The sequence below is a fragment of the Daphnia pulicaria genome, chromosome 3 (assembly GCF_021234035.1).
Source record: "Daphnia pulicaria isolate SC F1-1A chromosome 3, SC_F0-13Bv2, whole genome shotgun sequence".
Lineage (NCBI taxonomy): Eukaryota > Metazoa > Arthropoda > Branchiopoda > Diplostraca > Daphniidae > Daphnia > Daphnia pulicaria.
This window is the reverse complement of record NC_060915.1, coordinates 11,304,607-11,332,567: the sequence shown is the minus strand read 5'-3', so window position 1 is coordinate 11,332,567 and position 27,961 is coordinate 11,304,607. Positions and strand designations below refer to the sequence as shown.

Sequence of the window (27,961 nt, the reverse complement as noted above, 5' to 3'; positions counted from 1 at the left end):
ACGTTATACGAAATTACGAATAGTCGAATACCGTTGTGAAAAACGGTTGCTTTTAGTTTTATTAAACCCTTTTACGTTATTACAATAAAAGTTAAAACGCTTAAAGAGGTTGCAGTATGAATGAAGCCTTATGTCTAATGCTTTTAAGTATAATAATTACTTTAGTAAAATTTATGTATGGATTTTTCAAAATAGAAAGTTGTCCGTTGTTTACAGTCTTTACCGCCATCTAGGAACGTAATACAACATTGCGACAAACGAGACAAACACACAAAAATGGCCGACAGTTGAATTTTTTTTTCATCAATGATCAATGAAAATTTGTGTTCAAATCTCAGTAAAAACTGTTAAACTACACTCGAGTTAGAGTGAAGGAAGTGCATAAAATATTTTTCGTAAAAACAACGTGAAACTTTCTCATGTAAGTTGAGTGTGAAAATTTTAAGTGACAAATTCATACACGTTCAATTGTTTTGTTTTTTTGTTGTTGTTGTTATCACTAGATTTTCTAGTTGGCAAACGAAGAAATGTCAGAAAGCTTTGGAATTGACGTTAGTGTGGCTGATTCGATAAGCCCTGAGCCACGAATGCTGAAGAGACCAACATTGCAGTTAGCCTTGAAGCAGCAGGCTAAACGAAGAAGGAGGAACACAAGCATAGCTACACAAGGAAATGTGAATGGAATGCCACCTATCCCAAGAGTGATTGTTAAAGTGTTGCCTCCATTGCCTTTAAATGAACGGAACAAAGTGCATGAAGGTACTGAATCAGAAACTGAAGAAGTTCAACCCATAACTCCGAGAAATGCTTCAGTAAGTGTACCAACTCAGACAACCATGAGAGAAGTGCTGGCATCCATTCCTGGTTTTAAAACAACAAAAAGAACTACAAGAAATTTATCTGCTGCAGCTCAAATACAAAGAGCTCAAGAGGGTTGTGTTGATCTTCAAAATCCATCTTCCATTCTGGCCAAGGCAAATCTTCGTGGAATCCTTAACAAGCATACATTTGGGAGCTTACCCCCACTGTATCAACACAAACTTGTGCAATTGTTACCAGAGGTTGACAGATGTCCTGATGGCAGTTCAAAACTGAGTAACACTGCCCTTAGCAACGAATTTTTTGGCCGTGCTTGTCAAAAGTGGAGAGATCGTCTTGCCGCGGGTGAATTTACCCCAGAATCCCAGCAGAAAATCAGAGCTGAAGCCGAGCGGGACAAGGGAAAGTTGGATCCATGGAAAGTAAAACATTTCGAACCATTTTGGGGAACCAAAGGCGAATCCTCTTCTCAGGAGCTCTCTACCAGACTTCCTTCAAGTAGTAAAGCTTGTTCAAGTGCAGCACCATCCAAAAAGAAATCGACCCCCTCAGACGTAGTTGATGAAGATGAAACTCCACCCAAGAAGCGAAGCATGGTTGGTCGGAAAATTGGAAGAAGACGAATGAAACGAAAAAAACCAATCAGAAAAATTGTCATATCTACTCTATTGAATAGTGAAGACAAAACCCAAATTACTTCAGAAGAAGCTACGTTAGTTTCCGAAGAAATCTGCTCTAAAGATGTTATGTCGGTCGAATCCTGTGAGATAGCTGAGATGCAGCCTATCGAAATCATTGAGATAATCGAACCTGTTCACCCCTCTACCGACACAGATGAACCTGAAAGCGTTTCTGGGGTTGAATTTGACTCTTCAAATGTTGAAAAGGAAGAAGTGTTCGCCTCAAACCCAACAGAAGAGAGCGACTGCGAAGAGCAGTCATCAGTCCAAGTGACACCATCAAATGACTCAATTATAGAGATTTCAAATCGTCTGGAGGAGCCATCGTTAACTGCCCCTCAACCAGTAGAGATCAATATTGGTCAAGACAAATTTGATGGTGAAAAGTGGGATGGTACCAAAACCCTATCAGCGGAATCGAATAACCAAGTCGGGGAAAATGCAAATTTTGAAGTCCAGGAGATGTCCACTGAAGTTCGTGCATCTGAGGAAGAAGACGTTTTGTGTCTCAGTAATCCTCCCACTATTAAGGACTCACTACCGTCCTCGGACACGGATGAAGAAAAGGAGTCTAAGGAACAAGATGTCGATGAACGACAAATGGAAATTGACGATAGCCAGGCATTAAATGAAATGAAAGATTTTCTTAGTAGCAGTGTAGGGCACTTTGTTCAGGAAGATTCGTCACCAGAAGATTTTTTCCAGAGTCATCAAGTGACGGAAGCTCTAGAGTTGTTGAGAGATATTCACGACAGGGAAGAGTCTGTACCTGTGATAGCTGAACAGCAAAAGATCTCGTCGCCAGAAAATGTAACAACTCATAAGCAAGATGAATTAGATTCAGCTGTAGCTGGACGTTCGTCGCAAGAACAGCAACAGATGATTGAGCCTTCCGCAACGGATATTCAAGATTCACTTTTGAAAATGACTTCCGTAGCCATTCCTGCACAACAACCAAAAGATTTATTGCCGAAAACAACCGAAGTACCTCTGGAGAACAGGACAGATGATTCTAACCGTAAATCCGAGCCTGCTATTTTGACTGGAACGACGCCGACAAATGTTTCCACGAAACCTGAAATACTAGAAAGTTCAGTTCCACGAGTCAGCACTTCCGAAGCGACTCCTGTTGTAATCGAAACACAGAGTGTGGCGAAAATTGAAGCGCCAGTTCAACAACCGACCACTGTAACCCTAACTCTGCCGTTTCCAGTGACACTGCCGCTGAACTTGCCTCTTACTTTGCCAATCTCACTTCCGCCAGGCACTACACTGGTCGTCTCAGATCCTTCCACCTTGGTGGGTATCCGTACGAACACTAGCCACACGACAACAGAAGGTAAAACAATTTCATCGATAACTTCTTTGACACCGATTGCACTCAACAAACCTCGAGTAACCGCTTCATCGTCGTCTCCGTCTCGGATTCTTCCGAGAAGTAGTCAACCCGTCAGTGCCAGCAATCCAGTTCCTGGAACTTCATCCTCGGGGGCAGGTGGTTTGATCGCCCCTCGTAATGGATCTGGCAAGCAAAATCAGCCATCAAGAGCTCCACCTGGAACGGTTAATCTCGAAAGATCTTATCGGATCTGCCAAGCAGTGATCGAAAATAGCCCAAATTGCGAACAACTCAAGGCCCAGCTACGTCCCCCGTCTGCGTTCTCTAGCAGTGTTGTCGTTTTACCACCATGCTCTCCAGTCACTGGTAGTACCAATATAACTGGCGCCAATCGATCAAGTACCAATAAAAGTGGATCCAAAAATAGTTTGGGGGCGAAACCAATTAAAGGTGGGCCGGTTATGAAAATTGCGAGTCAACAAGGGATTGGTGATTCCAAAAGTGTTCCTCAATCCATCGGCACCACTTCTCCGTCCAACATTATTCTTGTGCATCCAGCAACTGCCAATATGGGAGTCGTTGATCAGCAGTCGACCATCGTTAATAAAGTAGCTGCTCCGTCTACTGCCCAACTGCCGAGACAGCAACTCATTTGTATAGCTCCAAACAATTCAGAGGTGGCGAATCATCCTTTGTCCAAGACTCCTCCAGCCAATCTCGCCGGGAACCGGACTATAGGAGTCTCTCAGCAGCAACTCAGACCCGCATCAACTCCTCCACATCCGAAACCACCCATGTTTGCTAGCATCCCTCCACAGGCTCAACAATCATCGGTAACGGTTCAATCCTATCAACAGCAACCACAACAACAAGGTGTTTCTGTCACTCAGCAGGTAAATTATCTTCCGTTCAATAATTGGCCTCAGCAGCAGCAGCAGTCACAACAGCAGCCACGGCAACAACAAGGCAGTACTCCTAAGATAATAGCACCAGCTACTGTTCGTACTGGAACACATTCCCAGTCAGTTTTCGCCAATCTTCAGCAAGCAAATAGCAATACTTCTTTTATTCAAGAACAAAGTGTTCAACAACAAATGCCATTGGCTCCTCGAATTCAGCAGCCAATTAACATAAGACAACGTACAGTAAATACTACCCAGACGCATCCGTATGCTTCTTCAAGTGTCCAAGTCAACTTACAACCGATGCAAAATCAGCAACAACCAATGCAAACGTCAACTAGCCAGCAGCAACAAGGGACTCGCCAGCCTTGGCCAGGACCACCGTTGCAGAATAAAAAGCAGATCAACATTTCCGGATCATCGGCAGTTCCAGCACTAAATCCAGTGGCTACACCACAGACACCTCCATTCGTGCAAAATGATGTCCAGTTGGTGAGCATGGGAATGTCAATGAGAGCTCAAGTGCCCGGAAATGGTAGCAGCATTACTCCACAACTGCCCATCCACTCAGATCCTTCTAATACCGGAAATTCTACCGACAACACTAACGACGATGCAGTTGAAAAGGCTTCTCTATCGACTGACTGCGATTGCCAACTTAAAGCAATGGTTATGTGCCAGCGGTGTGGCGCATTCTGCCACGATGACTGCATCGGGCCAACTCAACTCTGCTTTACTTGCATTGTCCCGTGAACTAAATCCCTCCCGCATTTTCTTTTCTGTTAGTTCTCTCTTTCTTCTTCTTCGTTTGTGCAAAAAAAAAAAAAAAATAATTCATTCGTCCAGTAACCAATAATCAATTGGCAACACAGCGCGTTCGGCTTTCCATTACAGTCGATTCCATAATTCATGAAGTTTAGATCGTTTCCACTTTCCACCTGAAGAATTTTTAATTTTTTTATGTTGGACCGAAATTCAGACTTAAACTCACCTACTTGAGCAATTTTTTATTATTTTTTGTGTTGTAGAAGTTTTGCTATTGAAACTGCTGAAATTTTTGTTTTGACAAAAAATTCTCGTTCATTTAAGAAATCCCGCTAAACCAAGCGGAAGTTGTCGAAAATTCTCTGAAAATTATTTTCTTTATTTTCCGTAATGCAAAGCCTTTGAAACGTATAGCCATAAAATATTAGTATCACTTTGTCTTTTTCTGAATTTTTCTTCCAATATTTCCGCGTATTGGATACTTTTTTGTTCTTTTTGGTCTTTTTTTTACACCAACCCACTCCTAGTCTGATCTCTCTATTTCCAATATCTTTCTTTACATCTGCCGGTTTCATTCTTTCTCTGTTTGTGGTTTCTTTAATCTTTTCTTGTGTAACGACGATTGTTTATTTGCTTTATGATTGATGATTCTTGTTATACCTTAAATACCTTATGGTGGTGAGTTGAAATTGAACTTTGGAAGTGAAATCAGAAAATGTGCCTCTTACGTCCCCACCATGTTATACTACTACCTGTGTCGGTCCGATGGTGAATTTTTTGTTTAATCTGCCCTCCCTCATCAGTGCACTGCAGGGAGCTATATTCTTTCAAATTTCAATACACATGGTTTGTACAAAACAGAAGTCACTCATTAGCATAGGCATTTTAGCTTAGGTTACATACATTACCGCACTTCCGTTACGTCCTTAAAAACTTGGGTCAAAACATATTTGGCTTCTTTAAAAGAGAATATTGTGATTCTTAAATGAAGAAAATATTTGCATTCTTAAATGTAAATCGATAAGTTCGCATTTGTATTTTGAATCAGATTATCAGATTTGTATTTCATTTTTAGAATTTAAAATTTTCATTGACTGTTCGAGATTTCGAGATTTGAAATTGACAACCCTGCATTGTTGACGAATTCGAATTTGACAGTTGAAAAACAAAAATCGCCAAGCTACGAATTGACGAATAAAAATAATAACCTGGTTGAGATTATATCAAAGTAAACAGACCGGCAAATCTACAGTTATTAATTTATAGAAACTCCATTGAAATCATCAGTTTGCGTTACAACCTGAAAACGTAAGTTTAGCCTACGTAAGTTTCATGGATGTGATTCAAATAATTAGACCTAACGTGGTTTTGTTTTTACTGTTACGAAGGATGGCGTGTTTTTTCAATAAAGCTCTTTCAAGGGAATCCTTGAGAAATATTTTACATGATTTTGAAATAATTCCAGAACAACACAGATTGAAGTTATGGACAATTATATTGAACCTGCCAAACAACAAGGCTCAGTACATGTGTTTGAGAGAAACAAAGAAAAAATTACCCAGCAATATTGTGCTACAGGAAGAAGATGGACTTGGAAGCAATACGAAAGTTTGCAATCGAGTCATTCAAAGCCTGCTTGCACATTGTCCATCACTAGAACAATTCCGTCATTTTAACTTGGCTGATTATGTATGTCCTTTTGCTGGACTTCTAGCATCACATGAGTTGATATATTTTGAGATCATGCTATCTATTCTTAGTAAGTATAATTTTTCTTTCCATAGCATAACAAGACATTTAATTGTGCATATTATTTATGTATTCAGTGAATTGGTGCCAACACTGGTTTGATCATATTCCTTTGCCTCCATACACACTCTTGTCTATGCTGGATATTATAATGCTGAAAAATCATCCTGATCTGTACAGACACCTTGCAAACTTGGGAATAAGAGCTATTGATTATGCTTGGTAGGTTTTTTTTTCAACAATGCATACTTCCTTTTGTTGACACATGCAGTGCTGTAATGAAATTTTTCAAATTGAAATAGGAGATGGATGAGAACCTCTTTTCGTACAGTAAGACAATCTTATTATAACACTACACATATAATTATTATTGTGTTCATATGTTAGTATCATACTTAAAAATCTTTAATCGTTTTTCTCTATAAAGATAGTTGATCCTCGGGAATTCCTTACATTATGGGATCATATATTGGTCAATGAACCCAATTTTCTGTATTTTATTCCACTGGCAGCTTGCAAACTCCAAGGTCGATACCTGATTGAGCTTTCGACACACGCTGAAATAATGGTTGATCAATATTTCTACATAGTAAATTTGAAAATGGTCATTTGACAGATGTTTTTTTTTTTTTTTTTTTAATAGGAAGTGCTTCACAGTGCCACACCCCTTGATGCACAATCTTTGTTAAAAGAGGCTTATCAAATGAATGCTGCAACACCCAAGGAATTGCAACTCAATCAAATGCATCCTTTCCACCCATTGGTTCCTGGTTATTACCCAACATTAAATCCCACTGAATTGATTACTTTTCAAGATCACCCTTTTCAAACAGAGAGGAGTGATCTAAGCAATCTCAGCAGACTTCTTGGTAATGAACTAATTATACTTTATTTTTATATTTAATGTTTTGTATTGTGTAATACTTAAACTTCAATTTTGTTATCAAGCCAAAGTTGAAGAAACTGGAGCTGAAGTAGATGAAGTCATAAAAGAAGGAATGGCATTAAGGCGTTGGATGATTGGCAAATAGGCAACTGGGCTCAGAGGCACACAGCGAAATGTAATCAAATTTAAGTTTTTTCCATCCTATTGTATAATTGCTTGCAAGAAACTGCAAGAAAATACGTGTGAAATAGCCTGTATAAAATTTAAATTCAAAATCACTATTGTACATATTGCCATTGTTAAAAAATTGTGACTATTTTCGAAATAGTTCCATCAAAACACAAAATTGTTAATAAAACGTAAAAAAATATACTCAAATATCAATCGAATAATCCCAATATCAATCTCGATCCAAATACAAAAAAACCATATTTTTAAAACTTCCAGATGTGTATATGTACGGCTTGGCAATGGTGTCGGATGTAGGTAAAAATAGAATTTTCAGTTTTTGAAGTGCACGTGATGTGCTCGATCCTGAGCTCTGCTGAGTTGCTGGTAGAGGACGAACAGCGGGTTGAAGCTGTTTGTCGGCAGTTATATTGTGAACACAAAGACAAGAAACTATGTGTAGAAGAAATACAGTAGTGTGCTCAGTGCAGCAGACAGAATTACTGGCATGATCTGGTGCCAAACTGAAAAGCAGTCTTGCGTAGAGGTCGTTTTCTTTGTTGGGTCACTGTGATATCAAATATACCTACACAAACTCTGTCTGACTTGTACAGGCTTCAGTGCTTCAACCCCTACACGTATTGTCAACATTCATGGTCTTCTTTACAAAATTTTGTGTTCGATCTTGTTGGCCAGAAATACGTTCCTCGTTCTGAATTTTAACATTCGTGAATTAATAGTGAAATGGCAACAGAAACTAGTGGAACAACTATAGGAAAAGGCCGATTTGTCGTGCGTAGCTACGGGGCTGCAACTACCACCAATGCCCCGACCAATCAAACAGAACAAGACGATCCAGGTTAGTGTACACATATTTTTGGTTCATCACGTCGTGTTATTTCGTCCGTTTCGCTCCTTGTTGGTGTGTTCCTTTGTCGTAAGTGGATTGCAAGGTGTTTGGTCATTCGATCACCAGATGGACTGGGAAGATTCCGGTTTCCAACGAAATTTTTCGATCGAATCTAGTATATTTGATCGTTTCATATCTCGGAATTGTATTGTGCTTCACTTTCGTTGCGAGTAAGTGAAACTTGAGGTCAATTAACTCACCCGAGTAGTATTAAGTCCTCTAATTCCGTATGAAACAATAAGCCCTTGTTGTAACAACTTGGCAATTTCCGGTAACATTTTTCCACTGTAAGCGTTTGCGTTTGTCGTTATTGCTGGAACGAGTCCATATCCCATCCCTTGAGAGAAGAAGAAATGCATTTCCACCGAAATTATCTTTGCCACAGTTGTTTCTACCTGGTCTAATGACCGTTGAATTTGGCAGCTTCCGCTTGCAAAAGAGAAGAAGAAGAAAAAGGGATGAAAGCAAAAGTAAAAAAAAAAGAAAGAAAGTTGGTTCGTTTCTAGTCTCGTACTTTTCATTTCGGTTGAAGGAAATCAATTCGGATCAAGGTATACGGCATGATCCGTAGTAATCCAATTTTCCCAGGCAAATTTAATCACGTTTTTTTCCCCCCTCCATTCAGTCGAAGCTTTTCTGTTCGATCGAAATAGAAATTATATACGACTATCATAAAGATTACTTTATATGAGCCTGGGACGCTGTTGCCACCTGTCAGGCTCACAGGGCTGGGAGCGGCGAAAACTGAAGCAACAAAAAGAGGATGAAAGACAGGCAGCAAAGAAAAGCGAAAAAGAGTCTAGAGAGAAAAAGGAAGAAGAAAGAAAGGCGTCGTACGTGTAATTCAGGGAACGTGATGGACGATGTGTCGCACTCACGCTAGATTCACAGGCCAAGATTTTCTCTTCTTTTTTTTTTTTTTTTAATTGAGCGATCCTGTCAACCGAGTCCTCTGAGTTCGTGAAAGCACGTCAACCGTTAAACGCGGAAGCGTTTTTCTTTTTCACCGGTGGAATTCTTGCGAATTCATGTGCTTTGAGTTTATTTATACATCAATCGGATGGGTAAACTCGATGGATAAACTTTAACTGCTTTTCACTGAAGCTCCCCCCCCCTCTTTTTTTTGCATCCATCATTGATCACGTTTTAAACTTTTGATCTTCTTCAGCTTATAAGCAAAATTGTATTTTTGTTTACTTTACTTCCCATCTTAAAAGTATATTTCTGGGTCATATTTTCTTCTTTTCTTTTCAAATTTTCACTCGCCACCCTGGAGACCTGTGCTGGACGTTGCTATCAAACATTTTGGCACATTCGGCATGAACCTTTTTCGCTCGACACCATTGTTGCCGTGCAAAGAAGAACGAAGATGAATAGGCCCCTCAAAGTTGGTTGTCAGCCAACGCAGCGTCTGCGGTGTGTGTGTGTGTTAATGTTTCACTGGAGAATTCTTGTTTTTTCAGCGAGGCTTTTTGCGAGTTACTCGCATCTATTTTAATGCAATTTCACGTCCTATATAGTAGAGTAGACCCTCCTCCATAGTCAACAGTGTTTTTCAAAAATTCAAACACTTGGAAAGTTTGTCGCTCAGTTGATCTAAATTTACTTCCCTTTCTGAATTGGGAAGATGAGTAAAAAGTTGTTCTCATTTGTATCTGAGAAAAGTTTTCGTCAGTGCGTGTGAAATCAATTTTAGCCAATGGGTGTCTGTCGTGTGGGAGGGTTGGGCTTTTCTTTGACAAGAGAAAAGCAATGTGTGAGAGAGAGAGAGAGAGTGCGGATTGAATGGAGAGAATCAAAGCTGTTCGAGGAACCCTGACTTCGACGTTATTGGTCTACTTCATTTTCATTTTCCGCCATCGAGCTCTTGATTTTCCTTTCAAAAATTTCGCTCTCTCTCTCGCTCTCGCTGCGGGTATATGCACAATCTACGCGATGCACACAAGAGATCCTTGTGCTACTGTTAAAACAGCACGCTCCGAATAAACGAGTCGAGTCGTGTGTGTGTATGAGGAAAAGGAGCGAGTGTGTGTGTGTGTATGGATCAATAATCAGGGAGCGACCGAAAGGTTTTGTGTCGTCGTCGTCGTCGTCCTCTGCGGGCTCGTCCTGACAAGGTGCTGACGGAGAAACTCTAATGGATGTGTCACGAAGCTATCCCGGGGCTCGGTGAACTGCAAATTCGTCGCCAGACGGGAGAATCAGTCAGACAGGCAGACAGAGAGAAGCATGCATCAATAGGGACGCTGGAACGGAGGGGGATTGAACTGACAGCAATCCGCGCGCAGCTCTCTTCCGCTTCGCCTCGTATACACGGCCCGCCGTATGTGCAGGTCCTTCGATATGAAATGAAGGGGGGACCACCTCCTCCGGGCCATGTATAAATCAATTATCGTCATGACGGATATATCAATAATGCGATTTTTTGTGCGGATGATCTCGGGGGCCGGCCGGCTGGGCTGGCTGCACGGCGGATCGTCGTGTCGTTTGCTGACAAAAGTCACTTGGGCAAATATAGACGCCGCCACCCTGCGTCTCCTTTTATTTCTTTCCTTTCATATTCGCTGGCTCATGTTTGTATCTTGATCGTCAAAACGTGAAGCTATTGATCCATTTTTGTTAGCAAAGGAAGATTGGTTGCAGATGGGCCAAGATGATCATTAGTCAGCGGATCTCTCGAAAGCCAAGGGAGTGGGAAGAGGGGAACAGAGCACAGATATTGTACGGATGCAATAAAAGCTAATGAAGACGACAACTTCATATCGATCCGCTCAAGCGTGACGGGAGAAAATTCTTTTCATTTGTCGTCAATGGTTTTTTTTATGGTTTTTATGGTTTTTTTTTCTCCCGTCTCGTACATACATACGATGGCAACTGCTGTTTAAACATTACCAGCAGTCGGGGACCTCTTTTCTTTCACCTCTCCGATCTCTTTCCTCCTGTTGTTTTATTTAAACTACCTCCCTCCCTTTTCTTTCAATTGCAAATAATGTTGATGTTTGTGCTGCACTCTGGCACTGGAGAAGGAACCTCCCCCCCATCTCAATGCTCTTCTTCTTTTTCTGCTGACGGCGACGACAAGGAGCTGCTTCTACCGTGGTGCATCTACTTAAAAAAAGACCCGATGGAAACACCGGAATGCTTTTTACACGTTCCTGTCAGGACTCGCCCTTGCGGAAGCGTTCCAAAGTTGACTAACCTTTTGCTAGGAGAAAATTTAAGCAGTCTCGAAAGAGAGCTGGAGATTTTCAAATCCGTTTTATTTTATTTTTTTTTTCTTCTTCCTTCTTCTCTCCCTGGTTATTGTGCGTGGGGGAAAAAGGAGGTGCAGTGCTCCTGTAGTCGAATTTCCATTCACAATGTTGCCTACACATCCGACAAAGCCTGTTCAGTACATAGACGTGCAGATTGGCTGTCTAAGCAATCTGTCATCCAGCTGACAGAGCTCTATGTGTAGGTAATCACTTTGATGAAAGCAGAGAGCACATATTGAGTAAGAAGTTACCGCGGGGAAAAGGGGGGGGGTTAGTTGCCAGTGTCTAATAACAGGAACTATATCAACGATGTGGTTTCAATCAACTTGTTTGTCAAGCACGTCGTCAGTTTCGTTCTTTTTTTTTTCCTTTTTCTCGATCGATCATATTTTACGCCTATGCAGGTCTTCTGCATTGATAACGTGTACTACTACCTCGTTATCTCACTGCTGAATAGTTTCGTTCAGCCATTACAATTTCTCTTCTGCCTTTTTGCTGGTAGTCGTTTATTTTTTTTTTTTTTTTTTGGGGGGGGGGGGGGTTTCGTCGAATCGAATGTCGGCCGCAATCAGCCGAACGTTACACGTACGTGCGAAATTTGATTGCTTCGCTGATTTCCTTTTGACGCAATTTTCAGGACCCGTGTGTTTTCACCTCAACTGCCGAGACGGAATGCGGATGGATGTTTTTTTTCCTGGATCAATTTTTTTCTCTTTCCTTTTCGATGGACGTGACGAATGTCAATAATGAACGCAAAGAAAATGGAGTCAACATAGACTCTCCAACGTAGCCATGGTCGGTTGCTGGGCAGCCTATCAAAATGGGGGGGGGGGGGGGGGGAGGAAACGTACCACTTTCCCTTGACTGTGCACACTTGTATTTCTTTAAATGGATTGAGAATGGTGAAACAAAACCATACAAAAAAAAAACATTAAATAGTAACAACTTTATAGTTCTACCCGAAAGAAGGAAATTTATCTAAAGATCTTTAGAGTGAGAATCGTAAGTAGTAAGCGACATGCCGTTGTAGCGTTGCGCCATCCCCCCCCCCCCCAAAGAAAAAAACAAACATGTTTAGCTTTGGTGCTCTTTCGCTTCCGGATTGCGCCACTGCTGGATGCTGTGGGTAGTAGTCCCGGAGATGAGTGCTCGAGCCTGATTCCGGCCAAACACAAAATGTTACAGGAAATGGCGCGGCGGTTTATTTTCCATCCAACTTTCTTTATTTCTCTTTCTCTCCCAACATTAAAAGGAAAGGACTTTGACGGATCTTGTTGTGTGCCGGCCCTGATTTTATGCATTCCCCAACAAAAGCTCAAAAGTACCTATGAGCTCTTTGCAACTCTTTTGGGTAAAAGAAGTGGGTCCCCAGTCCTTATGTTGTCAGAAGAAAGCTATCAAGGGCTGTAGTACTACTACATTAGTGTGTGTGTGGGGATGTGTTAGTGTTGGTAGCATCCCTTGAAAGCATGTCGAAAAGCAAATCCACTTTTGATTGCATAACCGGTCCGTCGGTGGGAGTGGCGCGGTGCTGGGCGCTGTGGTGCCGCTGCCTATGTGTGTGCAATGTCAAAGGCTAGCCAAAAACGTCCTCCCTTATGTCTGGCTATTCAATCTTTCACAAGATCTTCTTGTTCTTCTTGATTCCTCGCGATGTACACGCAAGAGTACTCTTTGAGTTCCCTCCTAGCTTTTCTCCAGTGTCATCCGAGTCCCTCCCTCCTCTTTTTATTGTATGCAGATCCAATCCAAGCACGCTTTGGGGCCAGTGGGCATGTGCTGCGGGCTTGAACGTAATCGTCCGTGTCAAAGAAGGGGATTGACTAGTATTTTTTTTTCTTTATTTCTTTTTTCTTTTTCCTTTCATTCTTTTTTCATCTTCATCCCGATTTGGCATTTTGGAAAGAATTAGATGACGAGCGAGTGACTCTGTTTCTTCATGCCGCATTGATTTCCATCCCCCCCCGTCATTTCTCGTTGTCAAGTCGACAATAATGGAATTGTCATTAATTCTTTTGTTGGTCGGCGTGCGGAAAGAAGAAGAAGAAGAAGAAGAGGACGACAGCTTGACTTGGCTCGTAATCAAAAGAAATCGCAACCCGACCGCCTCACCAGCGGCGGAATAATTTTTTTTTTTCTTTTTCTTCCAACGTGCATACTGTTCTGACAGTCAGTCTCTCCCCGCAACAGCCACAACGAGACTTTTTAGTTCGTTCAAGCCATGCATACTCAACCGCACAATGAGGACATTGAACTCCTTATTTTTATTTCTGCATCTCCTTGGCCATGGGTTGTTGTTAAGAGTAGGGAATCTCAGTGACGTCACAAACAAATCATAGAGTCCGAATTGTTTGGTGTTTTGTGCGTATATAGACTACGTGGTGGGTATAGTTGTTTTTCTTTTTCCATCTCTATGGAGAAAGGTGGATGGGTTTTCGGGGTGTTTCGGGAGCTAGAGTCTCACGTGACGGAGGCCATTAAAGGTCAATCACGATTCCACTCCTGAACATACCTCGGGAACTAATCACTCAAGTAGGAAAAAAGAACTCGTATAGGCCCGAAGAAAAACTGACGATGTAATGTGTTTATATATAGCTGCAATCACTCAATGACTGCCGGCTGTTTGCTGTACTATACACACACAAGAAAAAAGAGAGTCTATAGTGTAGGCGGAGCGGGATAAATCATTTTTTAGACTGATGCTTTTTAATCCCCAGGTTTATAATTTATTTCGCATTTACGTGCTCTTCTTTTTTCCTTTTGACTTTGCCCTTTTTTCGTTTCTGGTTGGCTAGCTAGCTAGAGCTCCCTTTTCTTGTTGTTTATTGCATTTGCAGTCGTGTCGAGGGGCTACTTCCTCCACCCTCTCTTGATTGCTTTTATTTGCTTTTTGGGTTTGTTTTGTGTCTATGTGTGTGTGTTTGTGCATTATATGTTGCCGGTTACTGTTGTGGCTGATGGCCTTTCCCCTCTCTCTCTCTCCTTTCCCTCCTTTTCCTTTTTTCTGCTCAAAGTTTCGGTTGGGAATTGCGGAACAGGCGCAACTGTTCGTGTCCTCGGCGACCACGACGTGGGGCAGTTGTCAGGCATCCGCCGAGCTGAGCCGGTCTCAAGTCGAAAAATTCGTCAAGGAATTTCTTTTATTTTTTTCTTTGGTTTTTCTTTTATTTTTCCGTTCGTTTCCTCGTCGGAAAAAAAATATAGTGAACGAAAAGAAAAAATCTTAAACCATATCGAGGCCTTGTTGTTGGTGTTGTTGTTCCCCCAAAAAACCTCCCAAAAGGTTTTTGCGATTTGTTTTTCGGTGCCGCTGCACATTTGGATTGCGGGATTTCACGAAAATCGCCTAGCTGTCGATCGCCTCCGATATTTATTGGCTGTTCGCGGAACCCGGAACGGGCGGAAGACGCCAGCGGCACAAAATGGACGTGGACAGCTACTCGTCTTTCGGTAGGCTACACACATCCCCTACTTCCACCACCAACACGTTACGCAGCGTATATATATAGAGAGAAAGAGAGAGTCTAGACTATTATTATTGTTACACCTAAGCTGGTTTCTTTCAAATTGGTTTCGCTTCTCTGCATCGATGGCTTCACTGTTTTTTTTCCCATTAACCTGCTGTATCTATTTCTTGTCGCCTTTTCCAGCACACGTCTTATAGCCCGGTAAAAGGGATGACATTTGAAATCACAAAATAGTTTAGCCTCTCTCTCTCTCTACATCGGAGTACAATTTAACGGTTACGCAATGTCACGCAATGTCAGATTTCTATTCTCTATTTCATTTGGCTTATCTTGTCTCTCTCTCCCTTCCAAGTTTGTGTCGGTACTCTTCTTTTTCTTCTTTCCTTCACCAGGCACGTAGAAATATTCGGATAAAAAGGATGGGCGGTACTACGTGTCGATATCCGTTTGCACAAAGTTTTGAAAGGTATACAGCCAGTCTGCAGTTTTTTCTCCCGGGTTCTACTATGTTTGGTCGGAGCAGCATATATCCCCCCTCCCTGGATGGATATATGGACGGATGGCTCTGACTGGCCAGCCGAATGAGAGTGGACAGTTCAAGTGCTTCTCCGTCTCCTGTAGCAACTTAGTCACGGCTCCAGTCGCCTGCTCCGTATAGGGGGTCGTTGTTATGAAGTCTAATATTTCTAGAGTTATATACATGTTTTGCCCGAAAACGTCACCTATTTTTCCTAAGGCTTCGATCCCCCCTTTTGGAGAGAAAAAAGGAAAAATCGGGATTCCATCAGAGGCTATTGTGCCGCATAACTGCACGAAGAGTTTCTAGAACTGGGACTGCTGGTCAGCCAATGCAAAAGGCGGAAGAGCACAGTCGCACTTGCACTAGTGGCGCTAGTGATGACTTTTGGGTGGGCGAGAGAAGGGGGGAAAAAAATAAAAAAGAGACACACACACACAGTCCAGGGAGAGGGAGACGTGAGGGGGGGGAGAGAAGAAGAAGAAGAAGAAAAAAATCCCGATCCGTGACACGTTAGTGTCGCGTATCCGCTATTGGCTTTTCGTTTGGGTTATACCGGTAGTAGCCAGTCGACGTCGTTGCATTAGTGAAGCAGCCTCATAGCCTTTAGTTGACCACCAGCCGAGCTCCGGTCGATAGGTGGTGGTGGCGGCTGACGTGACTGTATAATTATACAGCCCCCAAGTTTGTTTTTTCCCCGGCTAGTATCTAACCTAAACAAAAAATTAACTTCTTTTTTTTTTTTTTTTTTCGGAAGGGGTGAAAGCGAATTTCAAATTAGGTTTGAGAAGTTGCCAAAATTTGGGCGAGTGTGGGGGTTGAAGAACAAGTTTTGAAGGTGGGACAAAGTGCGTGGAGGTGCTGTGTGATCTATGCCGATCTCGGCAGCCGAGACGACAACCGCAAGAGCAAACGAGAACTTGGGTAACAAAGTTGTACGATTACGCCAGTTGCCGGGGTTGAGTGGCCAGGCAGCCGAAATGGATTCGGCGGATGAGAACAGATTGGCAGCGGCCCTCGAGCACGGCACCACCGTCTTGCACGCCAACGCTTCGACCATGACCAACAGCGACTCTTGTCATGACTGGACAGGTGATTTCCAGTATTATTCTAGACCTAATGCCCCCCTCACCTCCCCACCAAATATCGATTTCATTATTTCCGGCATTGTGTACTACATATATACCTGGTCTTAGGTTTTATGTCAAAGAAAACAGCCGAGTTTGGAAATGATTGTTGAATCGAAAATTCCATCCTATTTCTTTTGTATTTTTTCTCTGGGCTCCTTCTTATATTTTCACATCTGCCCACCGATTGGACGAATATTTGACTGCGTCAAGTTACGACCCCCCAGTAGGTCACGAAAATTCGCTATGGGCCCTAATCTTGAAATCGCATGTTGTTACCGCAAAGTCAAAGTTTCTGGGTTTGTGTATTATTTATATGTTACTATATCTGGGACTAGAACGCAGTCTTCTTCTATTTTGATTATAATCGACTTGGAACTAAAAAGCCAGCCAGAAAACATGTGCGTACGGTTTATAGAGTATGTACAACACAGTAAACCAAAGAAAAGTCGTTGTCATATCGCTGGCTCTGGCTACTCGTTATTTTCTAAATGAAGAAAATAACCAAACAACTACTGGGTTTATTTTCGTCATATTCGTGCAGTTTGGCTGTTGTTTTCAATGGTTCCGCATTTTCCACGTGTAGTCTTCAATCCCCCCCCCCCTAAAAAAAAAAAAAATTAATGTGAAAATATTTCCCCTAATCCGGGAGAAATATTTACATATATCGAACCGGCTGGATGGCAATCGGCAACAGCAGACGTCTTACTTTTTTTATTTTTTTTTTTTTCCCTAAAGGTCCAAAACCTATAAATTGAATATCGGCGAATGCAAGCCAACTCTCTCTCTCTCTCTCCTTGATGAAAATCGTGTCGAATGAAATGGATCGGCAAAGCTCTCGGCACCATTAATTTCGAGAAGAGTCTATAACCTCTTAACGTTTTGGAAGGGATCTAAAAGTTTGCATACTCTGCACTTTCTCGTTTTTCTTTATTATTATCCCGATCCTGCAAATGTCAGATGACTGGGGAAACTTTTTTCAAGGCTTGACTGGAGTCGCTCCGAAAACTCAAAGCCAGCCGAGTTAGTTTAAATTTCTTATTTTTTAAAGAGGCACAAAGTCAAAAACAAGTTGCTCCTGCTGCTCCTGCTGTTTGGTATCGATCGTTTACTCTAAGGGACTATCCTCCTCCTTGTACTGTACATACCACCCCCAAAAAAAACAAGCAAAGTTCCACACTATCTGCTAATTAATTAGCTAATATCTTTTTCTTTTTGTTGTTGTGACGAACTTGAGCAAACTCGTTGATACGGAAATTCCTGCCCGTACACGATGACTTGCCACTACAATAAGCCTAGACGAAGCACGGTCGGTATGCAAATTCTTACGAAATGCCCGGGGGGGGGAGAGTATAGACCCAACCCAACCCAATTAGGCCAATTGTGATGGAAGTGGGAAATCTGATGATTTTCACGCAAACGTTTTTTTTTTTTTTTTTTTGTTTGCTGAAGACCGTCGCTCCCTTTTCTCGCCTTTTCTAAAAGGTTTTAGGGCTATAAACGTGGCGAATGGCAAACGATGGCGGTAGCCAATCAGGTTGTCGGTGACGTTAGCACGCGAGCAGTTCCTGTCCCAAATTGTTATTTGTTGGTCGACAGGCTTTTTTCAGTCAGGCCTCCTTACTTTGACGTGCTGGAACTATCAACTCTGATACCCACCAGCAACTAAGTCGGGGTGGAAAAATAGTGGTAAATCACAAGGTGTGCAAGCAAACAAACAACATTTTTTTTTTTTTTTAAATATTAAATTTTTATTTTTATCTATTTGGCCCATTCGAACGTAAAGTCCAAAAAACGAATTACGTGGGACGACGCACCATGGCTGTGTGTGTTTGTGTTGGTTTGTTTGTTGATAAATTTCCGCCCGTCAAGAAGAGTGACACAGCTGAAGCCTTAGTGTTTGAATGATGTCTAACAGAAACGGAGGTTGGGTTTAGAACTATCAAACACTGGTCTTAGTTTTGAGCGACTGTTGAATGCCTTTTGTAATATAATGAAGTCATCTTCATTACTAATTCAAGAGGGGAACGACTAGAAACTCTCTCCACTTTGTCGAATTCATCGTTTTGTCTCTGTGTGTCGTCTGCCTCTTATTTCTTATTTTGTTTATTTTTATTTTTCCGCCGGCACTGGAAAAAAGTTAAGCTGGCTCGGAATTTCTTATAACTTGTCTCTTCTCATTCTCCATTTAAAGTTGGAAAATAAATAAGTGAAGCGTGGAAAAAAAAAACGATAAAGAACTTTGAGAAACAATTTGATCGTTCGTATTGATCAAATTTTTTCTCGTTTCCAACTTGAAATAAAGAAATCTGCCGTTCTACTATTTATAGCTAGTAAAATCTCTGTCCTTTGTTTGCAGTAGGAGAGAACCGAGATTTTTGGTTTGATAAGCTAATTCTCTTTTACGTAACCTGTTTTCTAACCCGCGGGCGGAGGCGTAGGATTGTTCCTGTAGCCAAAATGGCAGTGAAATGAAAGAAACCCGTTTCCACCGTTAAATCAAGTAGCTTTTTGAATTGCAGGAGGTCATTCTGATAACGAAGCCTTCAAATGAATTGCCTCTATATAAGCGCTTGGATAGTATGCACACACCTTGTGAGTACGTGCGTACCTACATGGCGTGGGAGGTTAGAGATACACGTTGAGATGAAGCGAAAGTTGTAAAATCAGTCGGATCTCGACAACCGCTGCGACTGGGACGATTTTTAGCGGAAGAAAAGAAAAACAAAAGCATAAAAACTAATTGGCATCTGAACAGTTAATGATGCCGTCCTCCAGAGAAGTTGATCATGACGATTATCAGCTCGTTACTTCGCCGGAAACCCGCAAGAAATCTGGAAAACGTGAGTTCAAAAAACAATCCAAATCCAAACGTTTGTCAACGATACGAGGACACTTGTGTACCAATGTAGTGCCTTGTTTTATTTTTGCTTCTAAATTGGGGCCGTCCTTTTCCGTTCGCAAACAGAAAAGGAATTGGGAAAAATCAACCAATCACCTACGAAATCTCATTGCCTAGTATCAATAAGAGCGAATGTTTCTGTCGCTTAACTTGATTTTCTCCTCTACTCGTGACTTTTAAAAAAGCTGGTGGGCGGGTGAGTGCTGGGCACTTGAGTCAATTTGTTTGAATAATTCATGCGCTGGTGGTTTCCTCTCTGTTGCTTCTGTGACTGTCCAATTGGCCGCCCCATAAGGGAAGAGGTATAAGGTCGATTCCGTCATGACCCAATTTGTTTCCCTTTTCCAACTTGGCCGTTTCATTTGTTTATGAACAAGGAGCCCCCCGAGTCTACGCGAGTCGACTTTATTTAAACCGGAGCCTCTATCCAGGTTACGCGTTTGATGGTCAAGCCATTGCCACCGAATGTGTTTGGTAGAGGGGATCTCTCAGCAGTACTATTATTATAGCCGGTAGGCGGAGTAGCAGTAGTAGTATTTGGCTTGTTATTTTTCCTTCCTTTTTATTTTTTTACTAGTTGTGTACTTGCCACTGGGTGTGTTTGTCTTTCGTATTTCCTTCTCCAATGCTCTCTCTGCTTTTCTCGGCGGAGAGAAGAAACGGTGACAGAACTCCAGAGAAGAGAGAGAGGAGAAATAAAAAGGAACAAACGAGATCGGTGCCCAGCAGAGAGTGAAATACTGTACTACTTCCTTCTATTTCTTTTTCGCTCTTCTTCTTTATTTATTTTATGTTTTCTTCTTTTACGTCGTCCTATCGACTTTCCTTTTAACCAAAGGTGTTGGACGCTAGTGCAAAGATGTACCGCAAATGACGGAGGGCGGGGGAAAAAAATGTCGGGAGCATTAGGTCATTGATCTGATTGGAAAGCAAAAAGGTGAATCTCTTCCACCCACGCACGATCCTGACCAGTTCAATTTTCTTGTTTTTTTCCAGCTGGATGAGTGGGAAACTCTTGGGCGAGTTTGATAACTGTCGGTTGTCTTCTACAGAGTGTAGTAATAGCAGCAGCAGACGGTCTAATAAGTGATGGCGAACAGAGTCGGGCTGCTGTCGTTGCGACCCAAAGTTTCATCGGCGCTCCGCCTGACTGGGCACACATTGGGTTTACAAGAAACGGGTGACGAGTGTGTGTAGAGGGAGAAGTAGGAAAGTGTGTATAGCTGATTGGAACACATCACTTCTCTCTCTCTTTCATCTTCCGGCATTTTCTTTTTATTTGTGTTTCTCCCATCTTTTGCTCCCGGTTATTCTTTTTTCTTTTTATTGATGAAAAATCCTTTTCCTATTACGTGTCGTTCCGTATCATCGACATGCTCTAGTGGCTTTATATAATATCATTTTCTGACGGGGATTTCTGATTGCCTTGGCGCGACTGCAATGTGTACAGGCTCCCCCCTTTTTTCTTCTTCTTCTTCCAGTACGGAGCTCCTCCCGCTGTACGAATCGACCGGGGCACACACACTCAGCACCACCCCGTGAGTGTGCATGTGTCTGTTTGGTGAACTTGTCGGGTCTCTCTCTCTCTCTCTCTCTGACTCTTTCCTCTCGAATGGGCCCCTTATTCGGCCTATACAGCTCAGGACTACAAGTCCTCCAAAAGACTAACGAATGGAGACTGTCGCCGACTCGATCAGCAGAAAAGTCACGCAGCTTTCAAAAAGACAGAAAACACAAGAGACACTGTGTCAGGAAACTCTCCCCCCCCCCTCCTTTTTTTTCTTTCTCTGTTTCAAGCGAACAAAAAAATTTTTTGGGGGGTTTTGTTTCATTTCTTCACCACCCACCGGCGCTCCATTGGCGTTTGACTCATCGGGCATGTAGTCACGGCGTCGTCGTCTTCTCCTCCATTATCTTGTCACCCGTTTTTCTTTTGATGTCGGATTTGAACTGCCGCGCGTATATGGGCGATGTATCCGAAGGGGGGGAACTGCCGACAGGTTCGCCTAGGAGACGACATTCTTCTCCCAACACGAATTTATGTTATTGGAAAATTTTAATTCAACTTTTTTTATATTTTTTATTGTTGTTTTTTTTTTTTTTATTATTATTATTATTTTTCTCTTTTGAAAAAGAATTTGAGAGATTCATCCCAGGCTTTTCTTGTCTGTCGAGTCGTGTGTTATCTCTGGCATTGCGCTTATCCGCCCCGAGATGATGACATCGATATATCGACCGATGTCGTCCTCCCGATATATAATAGCTCCCGGTCTTCTTCTTCTTCTTCTTTTTCCCTCCTCTACGTGAGGTGGAGCGTTGGGCGCATCGGCAAATAACATATGATACGCCGTCGTCTTGTACCAGTACCACCACCACTAAAAAAGTGGGTGGGGTGGTTGACGTGCCGAAATGGCGACTCTCCCCCCTCTATGACCCACGTCTATATCCACACAAGGCTGAGTAGGTACACGTCACATCATCCGATGGATCGATTGAAGCTATACACATACGTTACACACATGCTGTGCTTACACACACTGTGTGTGTGTCTCTCTCTCTCTCTATCTCTGTGTGTACAGTATGTGTCCTAAAAGGTGGAACGGTTTTTCAGCTTCGAGAGTTTTCCATGTCGCCTTTAGATTGGACCTTTGAGTCGGGGTCACGTCGTTCCTTTTTTTTATTATTATTTTCGCCATTGTGGCAAATGGTTGAGCAAAAAGATAAAAAATAAACCCACCCAAAAAAAGAGCAGACGAGAAAACAATCGATCAAGAATCCCCGCCCTCATCTGCCGATGTCAAATCAAAAAAAGAATAGGGAAGGGGAAATTTTTGATGATGAAGAATTCTTTTTCGTGAGGAGAGCGAGAGCTCCTGGCTCCTGGGCGGCAGCTGAAAACTCTGCCCATTTTCAAGTGTTGATTAGAAAATTAAGAAAGGCGATGACAAAGAGGCAAAAGAATACACACACACAGAGAGAGAGAGACAAGTGAGAGAAGAAGAAGAGAATGGGAGGGAAATGAATTGTTTATCCGTTATTTTTCTCTTCTCTTCTCCTCCTTTTTTCTACTAGACGCTAGGAGCCGGCCAAAAGAGGGCCGTCCTTTTTGAAGGAGGTGGCGCTCACTGTTAACGGAGGAGAGAGAAGTAGGAGCAGGAGCAGTAGAGTCTCGTATTTTTTAGGAGCGTCGGGAGGAGGAGGAGGAGGCGACTCTCGATGGGGTACACCCAGGCTGGAAGGGAGGTGGTGGATGTGTGTGGGTGGGGTGGGTGGGTTTTGGGTTGGTAAGTTTCAGGAGGTCGATAAAGGCGAGGCAGCCGAAGCTGAAGGAAGAGAGTGCGTCGAGAGAGAGCGAACGGCACAGACACAACTCGTCAACAGTTCCTCCTCCTTTTCCTCCTCTCTGAGCCCCACATACGACTCGACTGGACAGCGCCAAATTTTTCACTCGTGTCGTCCAGACTCCTTTTTGGCCGCTGCCCGTTGTCAGTTCCGTTTGCTCGTCCTCCGCTCTTCCGCGCGCGCTCACACACACACACACACAGACTCTCAATTCGGCCTCTTTTCTTTTCTTCTCCTTTTGTCGGACGAATTTCTTGACTTGTCCCGTCGACTTGAGTTGACTCCCATCGCTCCTGACATAGAGAAGAGACTAGATAGGGGAATTCAGGAGCCCGTTAGATTCTGAAAAAGAGGAGCCCATTGCTCTGGCCGTCGGCTGAATGATCAGTGTCATCGGCCGTTTTGACAACTTGCGAGCATAAATATCGATCGGGAGCGAAAGGGAGGAGGAGGAGGAAGAAGAAGAAGAACCGCGTGAGGTACGTGGCCCAGGAGCTGGTGGCTAACAAACACACACACTCCCTCCCCCTCACGAAAAGGGGTGGAGGGGGGAAGCAGCAACACAAAAAAGAAAAGGGAGGGGTGAAAGCTGCACAGCTCTCTTGCTTTCGTGTGCGTGTGTGTGTGTGTGTGCGGATGTGTCTGTGAGTGTGTCGAGTGTGGATGTGGCTCTGTGTCTCTCCGCTGTGTGTGTGTGTGTGTGTGTGTGAGTGAGCCGGGGTCAGAGATTTGTGCTTGGCGCTTAAACTCGGCTCCCCACCAGTGTTGGCCCATCTTCGCCGGACTGATGTGCTCCTGCTGCCATCCGTGCGACACGTCCAGCGCAGTGTCAGTCGCTTTCGCCGGCACCCAGGCGATTGTTTTGTATTGAAACTCTATTACTCACGCCAATCCTTTTCGATTTTCGGCAGACGATTCAACTTGAACTTGACAAGGTGCTGGGCAGTTTGTGCCGGTTTATCTCTTTTTTTTTCCCGATTGCCTGGTATTCCTTGACGGTGGGAAATTCACTTTGGCAGAGAGCAGAAATCCAATCAATCGAAAAGAGATTGTCTGTTTGTTTATCTGTCCATCAGATAGAAGGGGGGTGAAGAATCCCAGTTTGTTTTTTTGTTACTACTAGAGAAGAGGGTGTTAACATATTTAAAAAAAAGGAAAAAGAAAAGAAAAAAACGAATAATGGCCGCGCCGGCAGATCGTTCACGCTTCACCACTGAGAAAGTTGACATCGATCACGAATGCCAGGCCATCGCCGCCAATTCTCAGGGTCTCATTGGTAAGTCTTCCATATTCCTGTTTTTCGTTTTCTTCGTGTGTGTATTTCCCGTCCGTCATTTTTCGCATATCCTTTTTTTTATTACTATTATTGTACGGCTACACACACATATATGCTCCCGAGGCTGGTGGAAGAGAAGCAAAGCGGGTGGGGGATAAGTTTGTTATCGTAGAAGGCCTCCTCTTTTTGACTGTACCGCACCCAAGGCGAAAAAAAAGGATTGGCGACTTGCTTCTTTGGAGGGAAACCTCTTCTAGGACCTCGGCAAATGTCTTTTCTCTTTCTCTCTCCTAATCCTGGGGAGCATTCCCTCCGGGTGCGGAGGATCCGTCATTGCCGCCATTCGCGCATTGATTCGACGCGAAATGTTTCCACGGAATTTTTTTGGGCGATTCGTTCGCCCAACCCAACCGGCCGACCTGCTTCCGAGCTCCTTTTGATATCGAATTGAATAGGATCTATTGACAGGATTTTCTCCCTTTTTATTTCTTTTCTCTAATGGCTGAAAGGGTGGGTGGGTGCACCCGAGTCTATATGTTGTATGCAATGACATCTCCGGTTTCAATGCGAATAGACACTAACACCGGCGGGGTGGGGTAAAGATGGGTACACACAACTCTGAGGTTATTTGACTAGGAACAACAAAATGAAATGAATATCATCGTACAAGTGTTGGCAGAAGACATGTATAGCTCTTCTTCTCCTGTAGGGCTGCCCGAAACCCCTCCATTCAAATTCTCGTGAAAAGACCAGCGCCAACCAAAGAGAAAAGAACTGAAAATAAAATAAAATAAAATAAAGATAGTCCTGCGCTGTTATTGTGTGCGCTGCAGGGCACCGCCGAGTATTACAGAGCACATAAACAGAGCAAACGAAATCCCATACGACACACAGAAACCATCCAGTATTTTATTATTAGTTTTTCTTTTGCCATCATTTCCCGTCTCTCTCTCTCTCTACTCAGTATTTACATTTCATCTTCTTCTTTTGGGGTATATTGAATTTGATTACGCACAACTCTTTGACATGTGGAAACATTGAACAAACAAAAAAAGGATAACCATCCCGGTTCAATGTGGATAATGCGCCAAAGTCCAGGAGAGATTCTTGTTTTATTCAAGACAAATTCAAAACGCTAAAGCTCAGACATGTCCTCTGCAATGAAGACTTTTCGGAGAGGGGCGAAGTCTTACGAGTTATGAAGTATTTTTGTCTCTCTTGTCTCTCTTGTCTCTACCCCTTGTTGTTGTTGAGAGGGTTAGCGTTAGACTCAATCAACCTTAATATTTCCATGGGAATTGCTTTGTGTCGTGACAAAGGCGGAGAACAATGGCTCAAAATGGCCGTTCAAAATGTAATAGATCGCATCGCAAATGGAATGGAAAAAAAGAGGACCAAGAAGAAGAAGAAGAAGAAAAGACAATTGTTCCCCCCTTTATTATTTCTCAGTGACACACACGACCACAACACACACACGTATGTATGTACTACCTAGGCAGAGACATCGAGTCATTATTTCTTTTCTTTTTATTTTTTTTACTGGGAAATGAATGGGCTGCACGTAGTAGTAGTAGGCGAATGCCACCGGTGGCACTAAATATATGGCGAAGAAGCCGAGAGAGAGAAAAAAAAGGGAAACATCCAGCAGAGCCGACGAGATCGATCGATCTTTTTTTCTTCTTTTCTTCTCTTTTCTGATCCGTGAGATGCGCCTTATTCGTTATATGATGATCCCCAACCTCTCTCGGGTCTCTTTTCTCCGTGTAACTGGGCGGTATGTACGTAGTGGTAGGCTCCATATAGCTCAAGTGACGCGGACAAAGCTATACGGTCAGTTATCCTTGTCAACTTTATCAGCCTGCCGGGCCCCATCCTGAATTATGTCCAGATCTACACTGTCTATTTGCGGCAGGACCTAGATCGTCCCCTTTTTGTTTGTTTTTTAAATCGAAAAGAAAAAAGATTCATCTTGTTCTGTTCGGCAATATGGATTACACAGGCACACGTGCGAGGCTGCAGAGCAGCAGCAGCTGTAAGGTCCGTTGTTGAATAAGTAAAAATGTTTGCCGCAATGTTTCTATGATCCATCGGATTCACCATGGTAATTCCTCCTCTCTTTTTCTTCTTCTTCTTTTTGAAAACACAAAAAAACAAAAATTCGCCAACCTCCGAATCGCTGGTCTGGAACAATCGAATCGAGAATTGAGTATTGTATAAGAGAAAAAGAGAGAGAGGATTCTTCTTAGATTTCTTTTCCTCTTCCGATATCAATGAATGTTTATTTTGGTAGAGATATACTATATATATAATATCGCTGAACCGTAATACCGCCATTGAAAAAGAGAGTGTGTTTGCTTTGGCTTTTTTTGTCCTCATTGATAAATCGATGTATCATTTTGCTTTCTACCCTCGTTCGGCGGCGGCGGCGGGGTTCGGTTCGTCGGTGGTGGCGTGTAATTCGTGCCGGTTTTTTGTTTTCCTTTTTTCTCCGGAGAACAGGGCCGGGTGATAAATCCTCTACACGCTGTGCGGTTATTGGATCGCATAGTCCAACAACATCTATAGATAAAGCCTATAGACTTACAAGTTACACCGCGTATAAATAAAACAACAAACAACAAGAGAATCTATGCTAGATGATGTTGCTGCTGCTCGGCACTCACGAAAAACCGGGGGAAACTTATTTCTCCCCTTTTTCTGTTCTTCTCCTTTCTCGGCTCCTTTTTGAAAAAAAAGGAGCCACCAAGCTTTTCCTCCTCCTAATGTATGCTGCTGCACACACATTCACCGAGTTCTAATAGAGAAAAGAGAGCGAACTCTGCGAGCAAAAGTTGGATGGTCCTGGGCTCTTTTTTCTTCTCCTCCCGAAATATATAAGAAAAGGAGCGAACTGGGACGAGCTGCGCCCCGGTGTTACAGGAGAAACTAGGGGCCGAGTTCCTGCTCCTAGAGACTGGGGAGGGGGAGGGGCGGTTGAAAGCAAACGGCCCCGATCGATGCGATCCCGAAAAGAAAAAAAAAAAAAGGCTCGTCGTCCTGCCTTGTAATAAAAGTAGGACCCGCTGTCATCATTTTCGTCTTTCTCTTGTTCTCCGGCCGGAGAAGGTGAAAGCTGCGATTTTCCCGGTCTTTTTTGGTTTGGTTTGTTTGTATTTGAAAGACACAGACGTCTAGAATTTCTTTCTTTTTTTCATCTCTCTTCTTCATTGGTGTTGTTTTCCCGCCGCCTGCCGGATGTGCAACTTTGGCTGGAAGATGACGCCGCTGCCTCCGCCGCCGGCCTACGCGAAAAATGGCCGAGAGATGTAGAGGAAACGGGATTTTCGTACCAAGTTTGAGACGCTGGGTCGGCGGTGGGAGGATCAAAGACGTTGTCGTGCATAATATCATAGAAGACGCTAGCGCCTGGCACTGTGTAGTTGTAGCCTTGTTTGTAAAGTAGATGTTTGTGTGTGTCTGGTCTCCTTTACCCAAGTGCAACACAGCTACACCACCACCAGCTACACCATGATTGAATTAGGTCGTTGGCACAATCTACAGTTTAACCAAAGTTCTTCTCACTCGCTACTGACTATAGCGAGCCGAGTCGCTTGCGGTTAACGTCCAACTCGAATTGTAACACGCCTCGCGGCTGACTATGATTACGTCACACACTATCCCGCACACCTATTTGCCTTGAATGGGTTATTCATCGGCTGCTGCCCGTGTGTAAACAGGCAATCTCTGACCAGTTGACAAGGCGTTAACCATCCAAATGACGGGGAGGGTGTCGCGATTGAAGACACCGGAACAAACAAGGATCCTGGTCGTCGGTGGTCCTGGGTCCCCTCCTAATGGGAACAGGAGGTGTTTGTTACG

At 43.0% G+C, this 27,961-nt stretch overlaps 2 protein-coding genes across 7 annotated transcripts in view; both read left to right on the top strand.

The window, feature by feature from the left end:
- Positions 1–232: 232 nt before the first annotated feature.
- LOC124328700 (polycomb protein Asx-like) lies at positions 233–5,357 on the top strand. The gene is made up of 2 exons (XM_046787506.1): positions 233–421; positions 504–5,357. Exon 2 carries the CDS (start codon positions 528–530, stop codon positions 4,491–4,493), a length of 3,966 nt encoding a protein of 1,321 aa, XP_046643462.1. The 5' UTR covers positions 233–421; positions 504–527; the 3' UTR covers positions 4,494–5,357.
- A 289-nt stretch (positions 5,358–5,646) lies between these two features.
- The window catches only part of LOC124328703 (solute carrier family 12 member 7-like), a 39,599-nt gene continuing 17,284 nt past the window's right edge, over positions 5,647–27,961 (top strand). For 2 of the 6 annotated variants that reach the window (XM_046787510.1, XM_046787509.1), the window contains exon 1: positions 16,036–16,548. In XM_046787510.1, coding sequence (XP_046643466.1) covers positions 16,329–16,548 — 220 coding nt within the window. In that variant the 5' untranslated portion in view covers positions 16,036–16,328. Of the gene's footprint in view, positions 5,814–5,893; positions 6,265–6,331; positions 6,477–6,556; positions 6,585–6,681; positions 6,823–6,897; positions 7,124–7,202; positions 8,168–14,732; positions 14,923–16,035; positions 16,549–19,276; positions 19,427–22,831; positions 24,104–27,961 lie in introns of those variants that run through there. The other 4 variants (XM_046787511.1, XM_046787515.1, XM_046787513.1 and 1 more) reach the window with 4 other exon arrangements.